The sequence below is a fragment of the Neopelma chrysocephalum genome, unplaced genomic scaffold (assembly GCF_003984885.1).
Source record: "Neopelma chrysocephalum unplaced genomic scaffold, ASM398488v2 Primary Assembly neopelma1_99, whole genome shotgun sequence".
Lineage (NCBI taxonomy): Eukaryota > Metazoa > Chordata > Aves > Passeriformes > Pipridae > Neopelma > Neopelma chrysocephalum.
Window position 1 is genome coordinate 596031 of NW_020897762.1, and position 20383 is coordinate 616413.

Below are 20383 nucleotides of genomic sequence, written 5' to 3' on the forward strand. Positions count from 1 at the left end.
TCCAGCTTATCATCTGAAAGAGTGGCCACAAACACAGAAGCTGAGCAGGTACCCCTACCTTGGCTAAGGGTTCAGGATTGCCATCTCCTCTGCAGCTACTTGATCCCTACCACATCATCCTGACTGTGCTGGGTTGGCATGGGTGGAGTGGATCTTGCCCGCAGGGATTGTGTTTGTGTTTGGTGATGACCAGACATCTTTTATCAGTAAGGTGTTTTTCATTGGGAGCATTGCAATAATGTAGTTCATTTGTAAGAATTTAAAAGATACAGTCCTTTTTAAAAAGTGTTAATTTATGTCAGGGTGACAGCATGATAAAGAACACTAAAATGTCTGCTGAAGAATGGCTGCTTTCAAAGATTTATTTATGAAGCGGGCAGGACTTGTAGTCCTATGATATTTTTACTATTTGTGAATTCGCCTTGTCATGCTCAGTGATATTGGAGACTGATACTCCAAAACCTGAAATGAAATATGTAGCTCAGTTTGTGAAATGCCACAATAAGTAATGAAGTTCTTTCGATTGCAGGAAGAAACACAGAAGAAGAAGAAGCTATGATGCAGGAATGGTTCATGCTGGTTAATAAGAAGAATGCCTTAATAAGAAGAATGAATCAGCTTTCTCTTCTGTAAGTACAGATGAACATATGTATTTACAAAAGGATGATTTACCGGAATATTTACCCTTGAGAGAGATGCAAAAATTTTTTTACTCTCTTCCCATTAGGCTTCAAAAACAACCCCTGAAAAATGAGTAGTGCAGATGTGTTACACGTCAAGTAACTTTTTTTTCTCATATTTCAGACTTGAAAATGAGAAGCATGCAATGACACAAGATTAGCCAGAGCTGTGAAAAACGAAATTAAAGAATTATTAAGCACTGTTACGTTTTCGAAGAACCAGCAGTAGAATAAAATTACGTTTTAGAAATGCACAAATAGATTTGGATTGTGCCTCAGATGAGTCAGGTGAAGTCTGTTCAGAGAGAGAGTGAGTTTGAGTCGCTACGTGCTTTATAGAAATCCTCAATCCCATTGCTAGTTCAGGAGCACCAGGCTGCTGAAGGGATATTAGTAAATCAGTCACAGTGCAGTGACACCACCAATACTGCAAAGTAAGGACTAATGAAGTTTTTTCAGTGGCACCATCGAGGAAGGGAGAAGGTGCTGCTCATTTTCAGAGGCATTCTGTGCCCTGAGTGCTTCTTTCAGTAGGATGATATTTCTTTCCGTAATGCCACCTAGTGTAGATGCCTGCATACTTCCCTGGGAAGAGCCTCTGCTCACCTATTTCATACTGGGTCTGAACTTGACACAGGATTCTACCTTCAAAATATTAAGCTTTCTAATCCCTTGTCTAATTTTTATTGTTCATTAGGGCAGAATGTATATACAGTAATACTTCCAGTGTTATATTATCTCAGTGAGTAGGTTGATGCTGGAATTTGTTCCTTACATCCAGGGGAATATTTTATACTTGGGACATTCCACAACAGCCGCTCCGAAGGTGAATATGAAATAATTGCATCCTGTAGCACAGTGGAGTTAAACTGACAGAATTAAAGCCAACATTACACAAAAAGACAAGACGCTGTTACTGAATAGGCCACCTGAGCCAGGTTTTAAGTTTGTGTATCATTTGTTTGGAGTAGCTTAAAGTTAAAGAGAAAAGTCAGTTGCGAGTCCTAAAATCAATGTAAGTTAAAGGTGCTTTTAAGTGTTTAATGATTTAGTAATTAACATATTGATGAACATTTGCAACTTGCCTAGGGAAAAAGAACATGACCTAGAAAGGCGCTACGAGCTGCTGAACCGGGAGCTAAGAGCAATGCTTGCCATTGAAGGTAAGAGCAATGCTGGGTGCTGAGGGGGGGAAATGCTCACTGCTGAAGGTGGCTGCCTGAAAGTACCAAGTGTGGAGGCCTCTCTGAAGCCCATTACTAATGCTGATATTTACATCACTTCGAGCAATAGCACACAACAAATATGCTGAGTCTGCAATCCCGTTCTTAAGTTTTATTCGGGAGGGAAAAAAAATGGAAGTCCAAGATAAGGGACAAAGAAGTATGGTCTCACTGGAATAAACTTTGGAAACAAAGTAATGAAGAGGTATTGAGTATGTGTCCAGGTTTTACTATTTTTGTGTTGTAGTAATGCTCTCTTGTCTATCTTATGGCTTTGCGCTGCTTTTGGTGCCGCAGGAAAAAGGAAGGGGTGACCCACAGAAGGGACCCTCCTTCCTTTTAATGTTTCAGACCTGTTTCACAACAGTATCTCACTGGGGGGAAAAAAAAGTCTTATTGGTTTTGGTGGTAAAACACTATGTTTGTCAAGTAAATATTTCATCACAAGCACCGCGAGGATCAGTGCAATCCTTTGCACAAATTTTCTGTCTTCTCTGCAACTCTCCCCAGTTTAGTCACCTTACCTGAATGAAGGTAACACTCAGGGGAAGATTGACACGGGATAAATGAAACAATTGCATCCTTTCCATAGGGCTTTCCAGTGAATTGTACGATAATCCTGGGGATGATTCATAATAAAAAATAAACATCCAGATAGCTTAAACCATTGCTTGCATTATTTTCTTATTTAAATATCTTAAGTGTTTTCTAATGCTGCCCTGCTTATACCTCTCAGTCACAAATGCTGCCTTATAGTTCAAAGATGTTTGCTTTAAAGTTAATCCTTTGGGCTCTGTAAAATGGACCTTTTGTCTAATCAATGCAAATTGATTTTGCTATTCCGTATTGACCTCTCAACCCTTTGACTGTCCATGGTAATTTCTTTCTTCACCTGATAAGGTACCTGATCCATAATAAATCAATTCTAATTAGTTTGGAGACTTCACTGGGAGCATAAGTTTGTTGGAAAAAAGCAGCAGGTTTCAGGTGGCTTTTTCATATCTTTCCATCTGTGGTTATATTTTTTGCATAAGACTATGTTCACTGTATTCTTGGGTAATCTTGAGTCGTAAATATATACATTGCTTTCTGCAGAGACCACCCAGATTAATTTGGAATCACACTGATGAAATGTTTGAAACACAAAATAATCTAAAACTAGAGAGGAGCTAAGAGATACTGTATTTAAATACAAATTTTCAATGTTTAATTGCCTCATAAATATATACTTCCTTGAAATGTCCCAGCAGCAGCCTTTGAATGTCTAGGAGTCTGTGCCATTCACACATTGTCTTGAACAAAAATCTGTCTTTTTTAATTTCTTTTTGTAAGTTCAGAGAGGGATCCCCAAACTCAAAAAAATCATCTTTTTCCCTCTCTCCCTTTTACTCTTTCTTTTTTTTTAATTGCTACTGGTGATACAGTGAACAGAGGTTTAGGAAGCAAACATAAGTGGTGTAGAATTTTAGTTATTTTTTAAATTTTTTTTATATGTATTCAACGAAGTCCTCATTTTGCATTTTAGCTCTCAATAAGATTATTAGTCTTCTAGAACTTTTAACACCTACCTAAAAACATATTAAAGGAGAAAACTCTTCCATGAAAATGCCTGTGAAAACTCAAAACACACATCTGTGACATCTTGCCTCTCGATGTGTGTGCATCAGTGCTGTATTGCTTTCTGTGTTCAAAAGATGCAAAGATACACTTTTTGGGAAGCACTGGTAAAACCACACCATTTATAATATGATTTCCCTGAAGAAGCACGGGCTGCCTGAACAGCCCAGCACTGTCAGCTCCGAAGCCATTTAGCCGATTGCTAATGAGTGCTTGGGTTCCCTGAAAGAGTTGAAAAGACAGATCTCACTTTAGCCAGCACCAATTCCAAACCTGAAGGTATGGGCAGGAAGAAAAATAAATACACATGTATATGTATGTATATATCTAACAGGATGGGATCGGTTTGTTTGTCTAAAAGAAAGGCAGAACGCACCAACCCAAACTAGAACTTAAAAAAAGTCTTTGAGAGGTGGTAATTACTGTTTTGGTAAATTGTTCTAACTCTTGCACGCGTGACTATACTGTTTAAAAATCTGTCAAGCAATTTACTTAGCTAGTTGATGACAAGGAAAAAAAAAAAGAGAGAGAGCCTTGCGGAAAGTAGGAGCCTGCTGATGGCAGATAAAGGCGGTTCTTGCCGTGCCTGCATGGGCAGCGTGCGGGCAGCGCTGGCGGCCGGAGGTGCTGCCCGTCAGGATGTTCAGTGATGTGGAGAGAGTGTCCCCTTCTCCAGCTGCTAACATGGAGGCACAGGCAGCTGAATAGCCTTTTGGAGGGTTACGGCACTTCACGAGGAGCACATGAATGACCGAGGGTGGTAAAAAAAAGGCAAATTCCCCCCCCCCCTCCCCCATTTAGCAGTAGAGATAAGAAAGAGAGAGTTAACGCGCTGCCTTCTCCCAGCTACAAAGTGTTCCCCTCGGACTGTTCCGACCGAGAAAGGCCGGAACTCCCTGCCTAACAGGCCAAAGAAAATGCAGGTAACGGGGTCTGTTTTAACCTCTGCACCTTCCCAGGCATCCCGTCCGGCTGTCTGGAGCTGGCTGCTCGTGTACACAAGGTGCTGCATTTCAGAGGCTGGTTTTTACTGCGTCTGTAGCCGAGTGCCGGGATGCCTCACTTTCAGCTACCTTTCCTCTCACTCCTTTCTTTTTTTTTTTTTCAGTCGTTTTAATGCCTCCTTAGAAAAGATAAGTTCGTTTTTGCACACCTTGGGGTGGTGTGTTCATTTTCTGCCCAAGAAATGGATCTTCTTTTGGATTTTGTACATCTTGATTTATTCTTGGCTTATAGTTTGAAGTGGGTGCTCTTCTAAAAGGATTTATGCATAGGTTCACTATTTTTGTAGTTATGGTTTATATGATAAGCTTTTTATATTTAAAATCAATATGTAATCCTGTGGAGGAGCTTATCCTCTAAAACCCCATTTGTAAATCTATTTTAGCTTTGTTACACCGCGCAGCCACAGTATTCCATAGATTGATTAGGTTCAGCAGCAGAATCCTATCAAATGGCCTGCTCTGATGATGATGCAAACTCTTTCAGGATTGCTAGTTGACTGGAACTAAAGATAAGGCCTGACTGCAATCCCCCAATGTGCTCTTTACAAAACTAGTGTTAATTTTCATCAAAGTGCCGGGCTTATTTATTATAGTGGCAAGGTTGAAGGTTTTACTACGAGAACTTTCGACCATTTCTATTAAAGCATTTCTATGGGAGCTGGACGTCTGTTTGCTCAAAGTAATTATCAGTTTAAGCAGTGGGTGAAAAAAAAGACAATATGAAGTCAATGAAGATGAATAATTGAAAACATTTCTACTTCCATGTGAATTTAGCAAACTCTGTCATTTTAAACTGCCCATCGCAAGTGGTGGCATGGGGGCTTTAGCTTTCAACACTTTTAGCTCATATACAGCCTCAGAGCTTAATCCTATTTTTGTGCAGAGTGTAGCTTTTATAACAGTATTATTCTGAAATCTTCAAATTAATCACAGCCCATATTGTAGCTTCCCAGAGCTGCAGTCAGCCTGGGTAACTGTATGTGACAGGTGTTATAGGTAATCCTGGCTTAAAAGGCACAACAGGTAGGAATCAAACTTAAACACAGTTGCTTTTTTAAACATAGGGATGCTTCCCAAAACTGCTGTCCAGCAGTATTTTGTTGGATAAAACAAAATTGCAAGGTAGTCACCTATAAACTGTTATTTAAATACTTTGAGCCAGTTCCCCTTTTAACCGATTGCTGCTTGACTCTTATTTATTTTGTGGAGAGGAAAGGCAGAATCCTTTTCTAGAAATCGAAGTAAAACTGCAAGGGAATATTTCTGCCAGCAAGTTTTCCCATGGTGTATTTCAAACATTAATAATAAGCAAATGCAGAAAAAAAACCAAACAAAACCCAAAACAAATAAACAGATTTGTTCCATGAAGTCCTAATAGGACATTATTTACTACACAGGGCAAGAAAAACTGTATTACTTAGGAAGGGACTTAAGAGAGAAAAATGGTAGTGAAGGACTGAGCAAAATCTATACTGAAATATTCTGATTGAAATTTGCTCTTTCAAAAACTGAAATTGCTGTTGAAACTGGAGAACAAGGGGATGAAGAAAGAAAAAAGACTTTAAAAATATGAAGTGAAATTCATCAAAATTGAAAAAAAATTAAATCAAGTCCAGGTAGAGATAATTTCAAGTCCCTTTTCGTCCAGAGCTTCATGTGCCCAGATGTGCTGGGGAGCCTGAGTGTCAGCACAATTCCCAGCTGGAGCAGGGGGAAAGCTAACCTGAAAGTTGGGAGCCACGTCTGGGGGCAAGCAAACACCCTGAAAGTCTCTACTGTGTCTCTCTCCTTCTTTTCTGTCCGGTTCGCTGCCGTGGCCCTTTTCAGGCTGGTTTTGTCATGCTGAGCTCGCGCTGCGTGTGCAGAGGCATTATTTGTGGGGTAAAACCCTTCAGTTTGGGGAAGCTCCGACTTGTAGAGTGGCAGGGCACTGTGTTCTAAACGGGTTGAACTGAAGGAGCCTTACCCAAAAGGAGCAGAAGGGGAAGCAGCAGTGGAAATCGAGAGACTGCCCCAAAAAAGTGGCACTTAAAAGGCCAAATTAAAGCAGCTTTGTGGCAGGAGAAATGGCTTGGATTACCAGTAATTTTGGCTGCTAGCTCCACTTCTAATCTTCGTACACCTGGAAAATTATTCCCTTGGCAACGGCGGAGAGGAAGGGACACGTTTAAAAAAGAAAACGAGGAAGGGAAAGAAGGAGAAACAGGGAAAGAAGGAGAAAAAAAAAATATAAAAACTCCTGGGAAGTTTCGGCAGTGCCCTGCCGGGCCTGTGCTCCGGGAAGGGCTCAAGTGCCACCGCACCGACTCCCTCCCTGCTCGCAGGACGCGGCCGTGCGTGTTGGCTGCTCGCAGTGTGCCCGCACACACGTGTCGCCGTGGGTTTTCCTGCGGGCGTGTGGACCCGCGACTCACTCGTGGGCCCGTGTGCGAGGGCGCGATAAAAGCGGCTACACATTCCTGCCTTTCTGCCACTCTTCCAACCTTTATTGCATGATGATGCATCTAATTTTTAATTTGTAAATACAAGGCTGAAATTCCCTCTAGCACCACTTGCTTTCATAAAGCTTCTGAGCAGTTTGCTGTCTTGAATAAATTTGGCTTTGGAGGGGGGTCAGGGGGATTTGAACCACCGCATTCTTGCGGGGTTTGTGAAGATTCACATGGTAACCGGTGGGGAGCATTGTTCGGGTTATCTGAATAAGCACCAGCCATGTGAGTTTTAACATGATCGCCCAGGGCAATGGAGAGCGCGGGGGGGTGGGGGAGAAAGCCAAAAGGACTGCACCCTCTCTCCCCTTCGCGTTGGGGAAGCGCGGCCGGGAAGGAGGAGGACACCGCCGGGCCGGTGGCGATGGCTTCTCCCGGTGCTTTTTTTTTTTTTTTTTTTGGAGCTGGTGTCCTCTTTCCCTCACGCTCCTCATTTGTCCTGCTATCTCCCTCATAATCTACTGCTCCTTCTTTTCATTGTTTACCTTCTTAATGAGGGAGGCGGAGAAGGCTGGGGCTTGACTGACAGCGACAAGCCCTCGCGGTCTGGCTGGAGAGCCGGAGGCTGCGGGCGGCCCCGGGGGGCTGCGGCGGGCCGGGCCGGGCCGGGCCGGGCTCCGACGGGCCGCGGACAGAGGGAATCCCTTTGGGAATAGCGAGGCGGCCCGCCCGCCGCTGGCTGCCAGCGCCGGGGGTGGAGGAGAGCCCTGCGATTTTCTGTAGCAAGTGTATTTTTACTTCAAAGTGGAAAATGCTAATTAAGCGATACCTGCCTTTAAAGTTACTGCGGAGCATATGGTGCGCAGTGTGAGATTCCTCCAGCCGCTGAGAGCGGGCGAGGAGTGAGCAGGGAAAGGAGCCGGGCTGCGGGGAAACGGGCATTCCTCCGGGAGGGGTGTCTCGGTAATGTCGATTACACAGGCAAAACAAAACAAACAAAACAAAACAAACAAAAAAGAAAATTCACACTAAAAGGAATTAAAAAAAAAGAGGGGGAAAAAGGGGGGAAAAAACCCCACCCAAACGACCCTGAAGTAACTGCTGAGCTCCCTCAAGCCAAGGTGGGCGAAACACCACCGGGCTGCGCTTGTACCCGCGGTAGCCTCTTTGGGGAGAGGGCCCCGGGCCGGGCCGGGCTGTCCCGAGCTGGGCCGGGCCGGGTACGGGCTCCCCGCCGCAGCGGCCGCGGGCTCGGCGCGGTTGGGCTGTGCCGGGCGGTGGCGGCCGCGGCTCTCACCGCTGCTCTTGTTCTGGTTCTCCCGCAGATTGGCAGAAGACCGAGGCGCAGAAGAGGCGAGAGCAGCTTTTGCTGGACGAACTCGTTATTCTCGTTAACAAACGGGACGCGCTGGTCAGGGACCTGGACGCGCAGGAGAAGCAGTGAGTCGGGCGAAGGGGGGGGGGGGATGTCCCCGCCGAGCCGCCGCGGTCCCCACGGAAAGTTTGTTCCAAGTCCGCGGGCGCCGTGGCCGTGGGGGGAACTCGGAGGCGAGCGGGGCCGGCGCCTATCCCACGCAGCCCCTCACCGCGCCTCCCGCCGCCTCTTTCTGCAGGGCCGAGGAAGAGGACGAGCATTTGGAGAGGACCCTCGAGCAAAACAAAGGCAAGATGGCCAAGAAGGAAGAGAAATGCGTTCTCCAGTGAGCGGCCTTCCCGCGGCGGCGGCGACGAAATCGCAGTTCGTCTTTCTTACGTTTTTAACATGCCGACATGAGACTGGGGAAAAAAAAGAAAAGGATGTTTTGAAAAAAAAATTAAACTTTTTTCCATTTTCTTAGGCCAGATCTAGGCTGTGCCGGGCCCCACTCCGTTGTTTTTTGTTTTCCATTCGAGCGAACTCGCGTTGTCCCATGATTTCCGTGTGGGCTCAGCTCTCCTGCCGAAAGCGTTGGAAATAGAATCGCCGAGACCCCTGGCGTGCGGGCGATGCCGGAGATGGGCGGAAGGAGGAGAAGAAATAGTCTGTCCTGGTTTCTGTAGCTGGAGGAGGGCTGAGTTTTGAAATAAAAATGTTTTTGTCGTAATAGGATTAGAGAGGGGGATATAGGAAAAAAAATCATTGGGAATGGTTTCATCTAGTCCTGCCATATGTAATACTTAATAAGCTACCTACATTTTATAGTTAGGTCAGATCCACCCCAGTTATTATTAAAAATGTGCTGTATTTACCAGTGGTTTATATCATCAGTTTTACATCTCCCGGGGAGTAGAGCCGAGCTGCTCTGGTTTACTCGGGGGGCTTCTCTCCCAGAGCTGGCACAAAACCCTGGGAGCGGCTGCAAGCGGAGCGGGGCAGCCCGGGGGCAGAGACCGGCCTGGCCCGGCCCGGGGCAGCGCGACACTTTCCACCCGCGTCCCCCCGCGGGCCGGACCGCGCTGCCCGCTCCGCGTTATTTATTGCGCCCGGCCGCGTCCCCCACCCCGCCCCGTCCGTGTGCCCCCAAGCGTGTCCCGCGCTCGCATCGTCCCTTCGTGGAGCTCGTCTCTTTTATTTATTACAACACCGAATCATATATAAAGTTTTCAATAAAACCCGAATCTTTCTTACCGTAACTGCCGCTTTCCTCTTTACCTGGGAAACTCCATCCCTCCCGCCCGCAGTGGGCCGGGGAGGGGGCGCGGGGGGCGGGAAGGGACCGATCCTGGGGGGGCGGGGGGGGCAGCGGAGCTCCACATCCCGGGCCCCCTCGGCCGCCGGCGCTTCGCCAGCGCAACGAAACCCACCAGACGGAAAAGTTTTTCGTTTGATTTTAATAAAACGAAACTCGGGGAGGGGGAGGTAAAACTTTTCCCTGCGGGGCCGATGTCGCCCGCCGGCGGCGTGGGGGGTGCGGGGCCAAAGCCCCGCTGCGGCTCCGGGCGCGTAAGGAGCGCATCCGCGGGGAGCGGAGCGGGCGGAGGGGAGCCCGAACCCCGCGGGGTCGCGGCTGCCGTCCCGGGAGGGACCTCAACATCGCCAGTGGTCCCAGGTACAACTGCGGCCCGCTGCCCGCTGCGCCCTCCCGCTCCCACCAAAAAAATTTCCCCGTGGAGGAGGGAAGAGCCCGGTTTTGCGCGAGCAGCCGCCGGTGCCGCGGGCTCTGTGCCGGCCCGGGGGACTGGGAGCTGCCCCGGAGCCCTCAGGTGGGTTTGGTCCTGTGCGAAGTTTGGGAAGATGCGCGGAGCACCCGGCGCCGAGGTTGCTGGGGCAGCGGGCTCCGCCGTTTTCCTCTGCCCCCCCCGCAGAAATACAGGGGCTGGGAACGGGAGGAAACATTCTCCGAGTGCTCCGCGGCTGCGGAGCTCAGCGGAGGCTCGGGAGGGGAGGCAGCGGCAAAGCCCGCGGCGCTCCCTGCCCGGCCGGGCACCGGGAGCTGCTGAGCCCCAAAGCAGGGGGCTGCCCCTAGGGGTGAGGGGGGCCTTGGGCGGGCGTCCTCCCCTCCTCGGGGGACCGGTGCTTGCCTGGCTTTTGATGCGAAAAAAGTAACTCAGTCCCTGGATTGAGGGAAAAATAAGTGTGTGTATTTCCCTAGTCTTTCGCCCCCAGCCCGGCAAACCGATTGCAGAAGGCCCCCCCGCCCTGCAGCCTGCCCGAGCTGCCCTTGCCCTTCTCCGCCGCCGGGGCCGAGGGTCGCGCAGCCCAGCCCAGCCCAGCCCAGCCCCCTGCCCACCCGCCGCTCCCGCCCCGCAGCCGACCTTACCTGGGCGCACCGGGGAGGGCGCCGGCTCCGTCCGGCGGAGGGAAGGGGGGGGGGGTCGGAGTCGCCGGGACCGTCACCTCGGGGGGGCGGTGAGCCCCGCGCCCACCCTTCCCGCAGCCCCCGGCCGAGCCTGCGGGGAGGCGTCCGCAGTTGGGGATTGGGCAACCGCGGGAGTTGCGGGGGACTTTGGGGGGGTATAGATACCCCCTGGTGTGCGTGTGGGGGAAGTGGGGGGCAGCCTCCGGGGGTGCCTGCTGTCTGCCAGGGCAGTTCCTGTCCTCCTGGAGGAGCGAAGGGATGGTAAGGCGGCGGGGGCGGGAGGGGGAAGCGCAGCCCGGGCCGGGAACTGCCCCGGCAGGACCGGGGCAAAACGGGGAAGAGGGGCTGGAAGGGGGAGAACTGCCCCCGCAAAGTCTTCCTCCTCCCTCCTCCTCCCTTTGCTTTTTTGTGAATGGGCCGCGGCGCCTTTGTTGAGGGGAGAAGTGCCCGTGTCGCTGACTTTTGCGGGCGAGCAGAGGAGCTTGCTAAACTCCTTCTCTCTACTCATCGGCTCATCGGCTCCCTCCCGCCCGGCTTAGACGGTTCCCCTCCTCGCACAGGAAAAAGATTTGAAAAGAAGGGAAAAACTCCCCAACGACAACAAAATAAAATGGGGTGGAGGGAAGTCTTCCCCCCGGGAGACCGCGCTCCGGTCGGGGCCGGCGGGCAGCGCCTTTGAACATTAGCTCGCTTTCAGCTCCACTGCAATTAGAGGGAGTTGATTTGGGGAGACCAACAAAAGCCGCGCACCGGAGCCTCCTTAGAGGTCCCGGTCCGCTCCGCCGCCGGCGCGGCCGCCGCGCCCCGACCCCGCCGGCCCGAGTAGCGAGTGGGACCCCGCGGAGCGGCGCGGAGGGCCCCGTGTCACCTCGACCCTCTTCCCCGCCGCTCCCGTGCGGGCCCCGCCAGCTCCCCCTCCGCTCCCCGCGGTGCGTAGCAACCTCTAAATTCGGGACACGCGGGGAAAGGTGCGGTCGCTGCTGTTTTATTGGGATTTTAAAACACAAAGTTTGGGAGAGCCCCCGGGCGTCGGGGTGGGGGGGCCCCGACACCGCCTCCCACTTCCCCAGGAGTGCCTTCCGCGCCGGCGAAGGCGGCGGCCGAAACTTTTTCTACGGTCTCCTCGGGCGGCAGGGGCGCGCAGGGCGGCGCGGAGCGGGGCGCGGAGCGGCTTGGGGGGGGTTTCCCGAGGGAGGGGACAGAGCTGCGCGGGCGCGGAGCGGACCCTCCAACCCCCCGGCACTTCTCTAACAATTCCCACCACCCACCCTCCCCGCGGAGGTTGTGCGGGGCACTGCGCGCCCGCCCCCCGCAGGCCTGGCCCCGCCGGCCGGCTCTCCGCGGCGCCGGGGTCGGTGCGCGGGGGAGCGCGGAGCGGCGCGGGGCGGTGCGGAGGAGCCGTCGCCCCGCGCTGCCATTGCCCGGGCGGCTGTCAGTCAGGCGGGGAGCGGCCGGGGATTGGCGCCAGGCTGGTTACGCAGTTGCTTTGCGCGCACATACAAGGGTAGGGCCGGGGGTAGGTGATCAATCCTCATCAGGGCCGCGGCTCCATCGCCCCGACAGCGCGGGCCGCCGGGCAAGGTAAACGCGGGGCGCCCCGACAAGTCGGAGGTGCGCGGCTCGGCTTCGGGCAGCGCCCCCCCGGCCCCCCTCCCCAGCCCGCCTCTCACCTGCCTGCCCCCCCCTTCTCCTTCCTCCCCCCGCCTGGCCCCCTCCGCGCCCCCCGCCCGCTCCGCCCCGCGCTGCCCCGCGCAGCCCCCGCCGGGCGGGCGCTCAGTCGCTCCGCAGGTGGCCGCGCAGGTGAGGCGGGCGGGGGCGACGGGCACCGCGCTCACCGACGGGGCGGGCGGCGGGACGGAGCGTAGCGGGCCCGCGGCACCGCGAGCGGGGGTGGTGAGCGCGGCTGGGCCGGGGCTGCCTCGGGATTTTCTTCTGTCCTCTCTTTCTCTTTTTCACTTTTATTTCCCACTTTTCCCCCAACTCTCTCCAGCCGGGACGGGCCGGCTCCGCCGCGTCCCCGACAAAGTTATGCAACGGCGGGTCACGGCGTTGCCACCCGACCTGCGCCCGGCCCCGGCCTACCGGGGGGTGCCACGAACCCCCACCCAGAATTTACCCCGGGTGCCCGCCATACCCCCGGCTGGGGAGACAGTTGTCTCAGCCTCGGCAGCGGGGGCCGCCCCCGGGGCTCGACGGGACCGCCTGGGGTCTCTCCGCTCCTTCCTCCCCTCCGCGTTTATCTGCGGGATTTTGCCACCGAGCCCAGCCGCAGCCTCCCGAGCTGAGTCCCGTGTATGTGTCCTTCCCCCCCCGCCGGCCCTGCCGGAGACCCCCGGTCGGGCCCCGCCGCCGTCCCGTCCCGGCTGCCGGCGCTGTCGCCCGCTCGGCTGCCGGCGCGCTCCCTTTTCCTTTTCCCCTTTTTAACTCTTATCCATTTCTAATTAAAACGTCCCCGTCTGCTCGCTTTTAAATTAATTATACTTCCCTCCTCTGATACCTCCTTTTGATTCCTAATCCAATTATCTTTTTAAATAATTGCTTTATCTCTCACGATCGCTGGGCACTGTTGCCTCTCGGCACTTGCGCGTAACTCGCCTTCGTTTAAAAAAATAATAATAAAATTAACAATCGGAAGCCGCCCGCCCGGTGTCCCCGCGCCGGGTGGGCGCAGACCTGCGGGAGCTCCGGGCGCCCCCCGGCAGGACTCGGGGCGGCCGGAGCCTCACCCGCTTCTCTCTGCTCCCTTCCCAGGCGCTCCGGCCTCGCCTCTGTGCGGGGAAGAAATCCTCCCGTTTCCCGATCGTCGTTATTATTTTAATTTTTTTTTTCTCCTTCATTTTTATTTTTCCCTCACTTCACCTGCGATCACTCGAGGACCTCGCAGCGGTGACGGCGGGACGGAACGAAAAAAAGTCCTTTCACGCTGATTTTCTGCTCCGTTTTTAAATTATTGTTGGCTTTTAATTTTTTTTTTTTTTTTGCCTCTTGTTTGTTTTTTTTTCCGGGCTACTTTTTGTCGGCTTTTTTTTTTCTTCCCTTCTTTTTTCCCCTTCCCACTCCATACATTTGATTTGATTTTGAATTTTTTTTTTTTTTTCTGCGGGACTTTGGAAGAAACTGCCCGGCTTTTAGCATGATGTCTTACCTCAAACAGCCCCCTTACGGCATGAATGGGCTGGGGCTGACGGGCCCCGCCATGGACCTGCTTCATCCCTCCGTGGGGTATCCGGGTGAGTACCACGGGCCGCGCCTGCGCCCCCCCCCCCCCCGGTTCTACTATCCTGCAGCAAGTGGAGGGCGAAAAGTTCGTGTCCCAGGCTGTTTTGGAGGATCCGATGGGGCCATACAGTTGGGGTGGGCTGTGGGGTGGGTCCCCCTGTTTGCCTGCACCCCTGGCTGGGGAGAGTGGGGTCTAGCTGAGTTTCTCCCCTGTTCCGGGTGTTTCTTCGTTCTTGCGGCGATTTTTAAGGATGAAGAAGTTTTAAATAAATTTTTAAAAAAAGTAGATTTACTTTGGCACAACGAAATCGCCCCGTGGCTCCCGCTGGAGCCAGGCCCGACCTTTCCCCAGCCTTGCACCCCTCGCTCTGCCCTCAGCGAGACAGGGTCCAGCAGCCGTGGGGGTGTGGGGGCACTGCTGCAATTTGGGGTCAGCAGCAGGGGTTTATCTCAAGCCACTGCACCGGGGATCCCGGGGCTCCTGCCATGCTGCGGAATGTGCAGGAGGTGCGTGGGGATCCAGCGTGACCAGTGTGGCCGTGCTCATCCCCCAGCCACCCCACGGAAGCAGCGGCGGGAACGCACCACCTTCACCCGCTCGCAGTTGGATGTGCTGGAGGCTCTCTTTGCCAAGACCCGCTACCCCGACATCTTCATGCGGGAGGAAGTCGCCCTGAAGATCAACCTGCCTGAATCCCGAGTCCAGGTACTGGACCTGCATGGGGGAATCCTGCATGGCTGTGGTTTGGGGGAATGCAGGGACACCCCAGCTCAGCTGGCGCCACTCAGACTGAGTGTTCGGTCCACACTCATCCCTGTTTCCTTGGGACAGGGGTTCATGTGGGCTTTGGTACACTTGTTTGTCCCATTCAGCTGAAGACGGGGCATTTATTTTTATTTATTATCCTCTTGCAATAACACTATTTTTATTAATATTTTTTGTCACGCTCCACCTGCCCCAGAGCACAGCAGCCCTGCTACCTGAGTGCTTCCTAGAGGTACTTCCTCTGGGCACTGCTCCCCAGATACCCACAGGGTTGGAATATGCAGGCAGCACCCAACGCAGGATCTGTCCCTCAGAACCATATTTTGTCACCCTGACAGGGATATGCACGAGCTGGGACACGTCCGCCATTGACCCTGGTCATCTTGCCTGGGTGTTAGACTGGGGTGGGTTTTTTTATTTTGGGGTGTGGGGGATGTGCTGATGGCTGGGTGCGGGTGCTCACAGAACTGGTGCCAGGGTGAGGTTGGTTGGGTGCTCTCAGAGTGAAGAGCCCCTTCTGGGGCTCTCTGGGCCCCCTGCTCACCCCACCACCCCTCCTTGCTACCCTGCACCCCATTTTCTCCCTCCAGGTCTGGTTCAAGAACCGCCGTGCCAAGTGCCGGCAGCAGCAGCAGAGCGGCGGCGGGGCCAAGAGCCGCCCGGCCAAGAAGAAATCCTCGCCAGCCCGGGAGAGCTCGGGCTCCGAGAGCAGTGGGCAGTTCACGCCGCCGGCAGCGGCCTCCAGCTCGGCCTCCTCTTCCTCCTCCAGCTCGGCCTCCTCGGCCCCGGTGGGCGCCCCGGCATCTCTCAGCACCCCGGCGTCATCCATCTGGAGCCCGGCTTCCATCTCCCCCGGTGCGGCGCCAGCGGGGGTGACGGTGCCCGAGCCGCTGCCTCCGGCCGCCGCGTCCTGCATGCAGCGGGCCGGCCCCGCCGCCACCGCCGCCTCCGCCAGCTACCCCGTGTCCTACAGCCAAGGCGGGGGGTACGGACAGGGGTACCCCGCGCCGCCCTCCTCGTCCTACTTCGGGGGCGTGGATTGCAGCTCCTACCTGGCGCCCATGCACTCCCACCACCACCCCCACCAGCTCAGCCCCATGGGGCCCTCCTCGGTGCCAGGCCACCACCACCACCACCCGCTGAGCCAGAGCTCGGGCCACCACCACCACCATCACCATCACCACCACCACCAGGGTTACGGCGGCACGGGGCTGCCCTTCAACTCCTCCGACTGCCTGGACTACAAGGAGCCCGCCGCTGCCGCTGCTGCCTCCTGGAAGCTCAACTTTAACTCCCCCGACTGCCTCGACTACAAGGACCAGGCGTCCTGGCGCTTCCAGGTCTTGTGAGGGGCCGATCACCGTCCCCCCAAGCTGCCACTGACCCCCCCACCCGGGGTCCCCCCACCGCCTCCTGGGCAGGACTCTGGCTCTTCCTCCTCCTCCCTCTTCGTTAGCAGTGGCGATGCCCTGGGGAGGTCCTGCCACCCCCATCTCTACTGACTGATATTTATTTTGCTTCCTGCATCACTCCACCAGGTTTATTATAATTATTATTTTTTTAAACGCAACAGAAGAGGAGTTTAAAAAAAATAAATTAAAAAAGCCTAGCGTCTCCCCTGCTGCCCCCCGGGCAGAGGCGCAGGCTGGCTCCTGCCCTGCCGGTGCCCCCCCACCCCCAGCTTTGTGCGGGGACCCTCAGCCCCTCCGGGCACGGAAGCCCCGGTTTGCCAGTCCTCTTGCCGCGGGGAGCGGCGGGAACAATGTAAATACTAGGTCCGTTCCAGTGACCACGATTATTTTTAGTTGATGCTGTTGGGTTGGCATTTATCTAGAGTCTAACGTGGAACAGAACGTAAAAAAAAAAAACAAACAAAAAATAATCTTTTTTAAATTTTAATTTTCTTCCCTAAAAATGAATCTTTCCCGGTCTCATGTCCTCCGTCCATCCTCGAGGGCTCTGCACAAGCCCGGGGGCTGGGGGCAGGGGTATGCAGCAGCCGTGGGGGATGCCCAGAGGGGGAGGCAAAGGGGGAGGGAAAGGCTGCCCAGCTGATCCGCAACCTGCAAACCAAAAAAACCCAAAACTTTTGGAAAAAAATAAAAAGGCAAGAAAAAAGCCGTAAAAAAAGTTTTGGTTTATTTTTTGGGGGGAGGGTTGCAGGGGCAAGCAGCTCTGCTTTGGGGCTGGGGGAGGGGCGCACGGCTTTTCGGGGTGTGTTTTTTGATTTGGTTTTCGTTCTGGTTTTCTTGAGCCCCTTCTGTCGGTCGGTGCGTGGTGGCGAGTCGGTGCCGCAGCCCTGCGTTGCCCGCCTGGGCTGGGGCTTTCCGGCAGCTTTGCCCCGCAGGGAGGAGAGGGACCGTGTAAGCGTGATTTTTGATGCCGTAACCCCATGCTTACCCCTTCGACTGTAAGGGACCCCTTTCTTTCTTCGCCCCAACCCCAATAAAATCTAAACTAATAAACGCAGTGATGTGTCCTGTGCTCCTTCCTCCCTCCCGCCTCCTCTTCCTCGTGAAACTTCCCTGGGAAGAGTGAGGTGGTGGGAAAGAGTTCCTGTGGGGTCCCAGCAGGAGGGGGATGTGTGTGATGAGTTTGTGAGTGCTCTGGAGGGGGACCCACCGCCACTTCTGCAGGTGTGGGCTGGGGACCCACTCTGTCGTTAATTGACGCTTAATTGGTTACTGATTTATTGCTGCACCGCGGTGTCGATGGGACTCACGGGATGGGCAAACACTGGCCGAAACAGCAATCTCCCCGCAGCTGGTGGGGCAGTCCCCTAAACTCAGGACCCACGGGCACGCCTGAGTGGTGGTGGTGGGGTGCGAGGGCCATTCGGACACCCAGTCACGCAGCCAGACCTCTGCCCACTGTGCGGGGAGGGGTGTTCGGCGCTCGTGCTTCCAGCCCTGGCTCCCGGCCGTTCCATCCTCACCCGCTGCCGGCTGGGAAGACAGGGGGATGAATTATTGCTCGTGACAATCCCCCTCTTCCCCTTTTTTTTTTTATTCTCCTTTCCCCAGACCTTCCCTGCAGTTGTTGGAAGCTGTCAGCTGGTGCCGGGCTGTTCCTACCCGCAAACGACTAGAGCTGAGGGCACCAGCGGGGCCACTGCTACCCTGCTTGGGTCATTGATAACACTGCTCGGGGAGCACTCCCAAATTCCCATGCTCCTCCCTGTGCTCTCGCATTAATGCCCGCCGCATCTGGAAGCTCGTGGGCTGTGCCGTGTGTCCCCATCCTTGGTGTTCCCAGGAACTCCTGGAGCAGTGGAGACCGTGGCGGGTTGAGAGGTGTCAAGGCGTTGGTGTTCTCCGTGCGGCCGCTTTGGGGAGGGTTTCACACGCTCCCTCCCGTCCCAACTCCCCCCGCCCCAGCATCGTGGTGGATGCGAACGGGGCTGGCAGTGCTGCTGCTGCTGCGGTGGGAAAACCAATGGGGGTCAGCCCCAGGTGCCACCCGTGCATCCTTCCAGGGTTGTGGCCATGGCACAGCCCCGAGGCGGGCGGTGGCCTCCCGCACCCCACGGTGCAACGGGAAGCGATGGGAGGGGACGAGTGCAGCTGAGTCAGTCTTGGGGGATTTTTCTTTAAGTGGTTCTTTTCCTTGTTGTCCCCTTCTGTGCATATATAGAGATAACATATATTTGAGTATTTATTTTTTTAAATGTATCTTCACCTATAAAATAATTATTCTCTTCTGCAAGCACAGGTCAGACACTCATCACACCGAAGTGTGGCTGTACAAGCAGTTTAAGGGAGGGTCATGTATGCTGGGTCCAGTGCAGCAGCCCATGCATCCCCAAGCCCTTCTTTTAAAGAGGCAAAAATTAACACAGCCCTCCTGGGTCTGAAAAAAAAATAAATCTGTGCTGGGCACAAAACGAATCAGAGTTGCCCTCCCAGATTTAAGGAGCACCTGAGAGACAAGAGTCAGTAGGTGTATAACCCATACTCCCCCAAATACACACTTTTCATCTTCTTTAGACAAAAATTATGCACACTTCTTCATCCTTATAAACTGTGTTCCATTATAACTCAGTAAATCAGTGAGGCTGAGACAGAGCCAAGAGGGGAGCCTGAATTTTGGTTTTAGTGATGTGGTCCTAAAACTCTTCATCCAGTGCCCTCCAGTGGGGCTGGGCCAAGGGTCTGTTTTGGGGTTTGGGACTCCAAGGGATGCTGGTGTTCCCCCCTCCCCAGCAGCGCCTTGTGCCACTGGCCAATGGCTTGTCCAGCAACTGCCACACTGGAATTTGGGCATTTTCACACTCACACAGATTCAGAGCACGGTGTTGAAACTGGTTGCTGAGCCCAGCTGGCAGTGGAGGCACAGAGGTGAGCTGGTCCAGATCACATCAAATCATGGCTTTGCCTTCAATGCTTGGCTTCACTTTTTTAAAATTTCTTTCAGTCAGTGCCAGCAGGGTGGGCAAGACATGACTTGTGCCTGTTGGTGGGCGAGCGTGGGCTGGGAAGGGTCATATCCGGGTTCGGGGGGGCCCCGGCGCCCTCCCTCCCTGTTTTGCCAGCTTAAGCAGCGGAGCAAACTTCTCCCAGTGTGGGCTTCCTCGAGGCTTGAGCAGGCACAGCCACCCCGAGCATGAGTCATGGCAGGTAAAGTGGCACGGTGCCGTGGCACTCGCTGCCTGGTGCCCGGCTCCAGGGGCAGGCGCCGGCAGGATTGCCAAGCTTTTTAGGGCAACCTGGTTCTGAGACAGCTGCCGGGGTGGCTCGTGCCTCACCTCCCGAGCAAGAAGGCTGCTGGGTGCATGGCTACTGTTTTATTTTATTTTTTTTAATTAAAAAAGCATTTGCTGCTGGAGTACGGAGCTGCCAGTGGCCCAGGGGTGCAGCCACAGTGCCGAGACGCGCCGGGTTACCCGGCACAGGCTGTGAAGCTCCTGCCTCTTCCCCGAGTGCCGGCAGCTGCCTGGGCTACCGAGAGCCTGCTCCAAAGGCACGTGGGGCTTTCCCGCCTGTAAGTGGAGGGCCAGGATTTGGGGTGAGGGAGGAGAGGGACAGAGGGGAGAACGAACATTCCCCAGCTTGGGCTGTCGTTAGCTTTTACGCCTGGTGGAATAATTGATGACCTATTTGCTGTTATCAGAGTATTTGCTCCTAGTTGAGTCCCCGCTCGGGAAGCTTTGCTGTTAAACCCCCCACGTGTGGCAGGGAGCTGTGACAGGTGATGGTGTGAACACCCTTAGTGGTACCAGGCTGTGTGGAGGTGGGCAGAGGCTGGGCAGGGTTGCTTCTGGCTGGGTTGACCAACTCCTCTTTATTGTGCAGGATGTGCTTTGGGACCGCAAATTGTTATGGCTGAGCAAGATTTAAATTATTAAAAAATTATAACTATAAATTGTGTGGCAAGTTTCAGAAGTCGTACCCACTAACATGACTTACTACAGTTATTTTGTAGACAGCCCTTCTGGCAGGGCACTGAGAAAACAGGTGATTACAGCTGAATAAGGAACCATCCGCTTGTGGTTTTCCCTGTGCTGACCTCTGTGTTAGCCAGTTGCTGCTAATTCATGCACTTTGAGTAGCAACTAATGCACATAAAATCCCATGCTGGTTCCAAATCTGTTTTGATTTAGTAAAAAAAAGTCTGCAGATGTACCTCCCAGCTGAGGAAGCTGCTGTACTGGAGCGCTCTTCTTTTGT

General features: G+C 53.7%; 2 protein-coding genes across 20 annotated transcripts in view; both read left to right on the plus strand.

Annotated features, from left to right (window-relative positions):
• The window catches only part of EHBP1 (EH domain binding protein 1), a 212143-nt gene extending 202577 nt beyond the window's left edge, over positions 1–9566 (plus strand). For 17 of the 18 annotated variants that reach the window (XM_027694880.1, XM_027694879.1, XM_027694885.1 and 14 more), the window contains 4 exons: positions 530–629; positions 1770–1843; positions 8279–8393; positions 8567–9566. In XM_027694880.1, coding sequence (XP_027550681.1) covers positions 530–629; positions 1770–1843; positions 8279–8393; positions 8567–8657 — 380 coding nt within the window. In that variant the 3' untranslated portion in view covers positions 8658–9566. Of the gene's footprint in view, positions 1–529; positions 630–804; positions 935–1769; positions 1844–8278; positions 8394–8566 lie in introns of those variants that run through there. The other variant, XM_027694897.1, reaches the window with a different exon arrangement.
• A 4299-nt stretch (positions 9567–13865) lies between these two features.
• Positions 13866–16249, plus strand: OTX1 (orthodenticle homeobox 1). Of its 2 annotated transcripts, none has more exons than XM_027694903.1 (3): positions 13866–13975; positions 14459–14657; positions 15308–16249. In XM_027694903.1, the coding sequence occupies exons 1-3, from the start codon at positions 13866–13868 to the stop codon at positions 16064–16066; spliced, it is 1068 nt and encodes a 355-aa protein (XP_027550704.1). In that variant the 3' UTR covers positions 16067–16249. The 2 variants fall into 2 exon arrangements, with proteins under 2 accessions (XP_027550704.1, XP_027550705.1); XM_027694904.1 differs by having other exon boundaries at positions 13866–13962; positions 14506–14657.
• The last annotated feature ends 4134 nt before the right edge of the window (positions 16250–20383 follow it).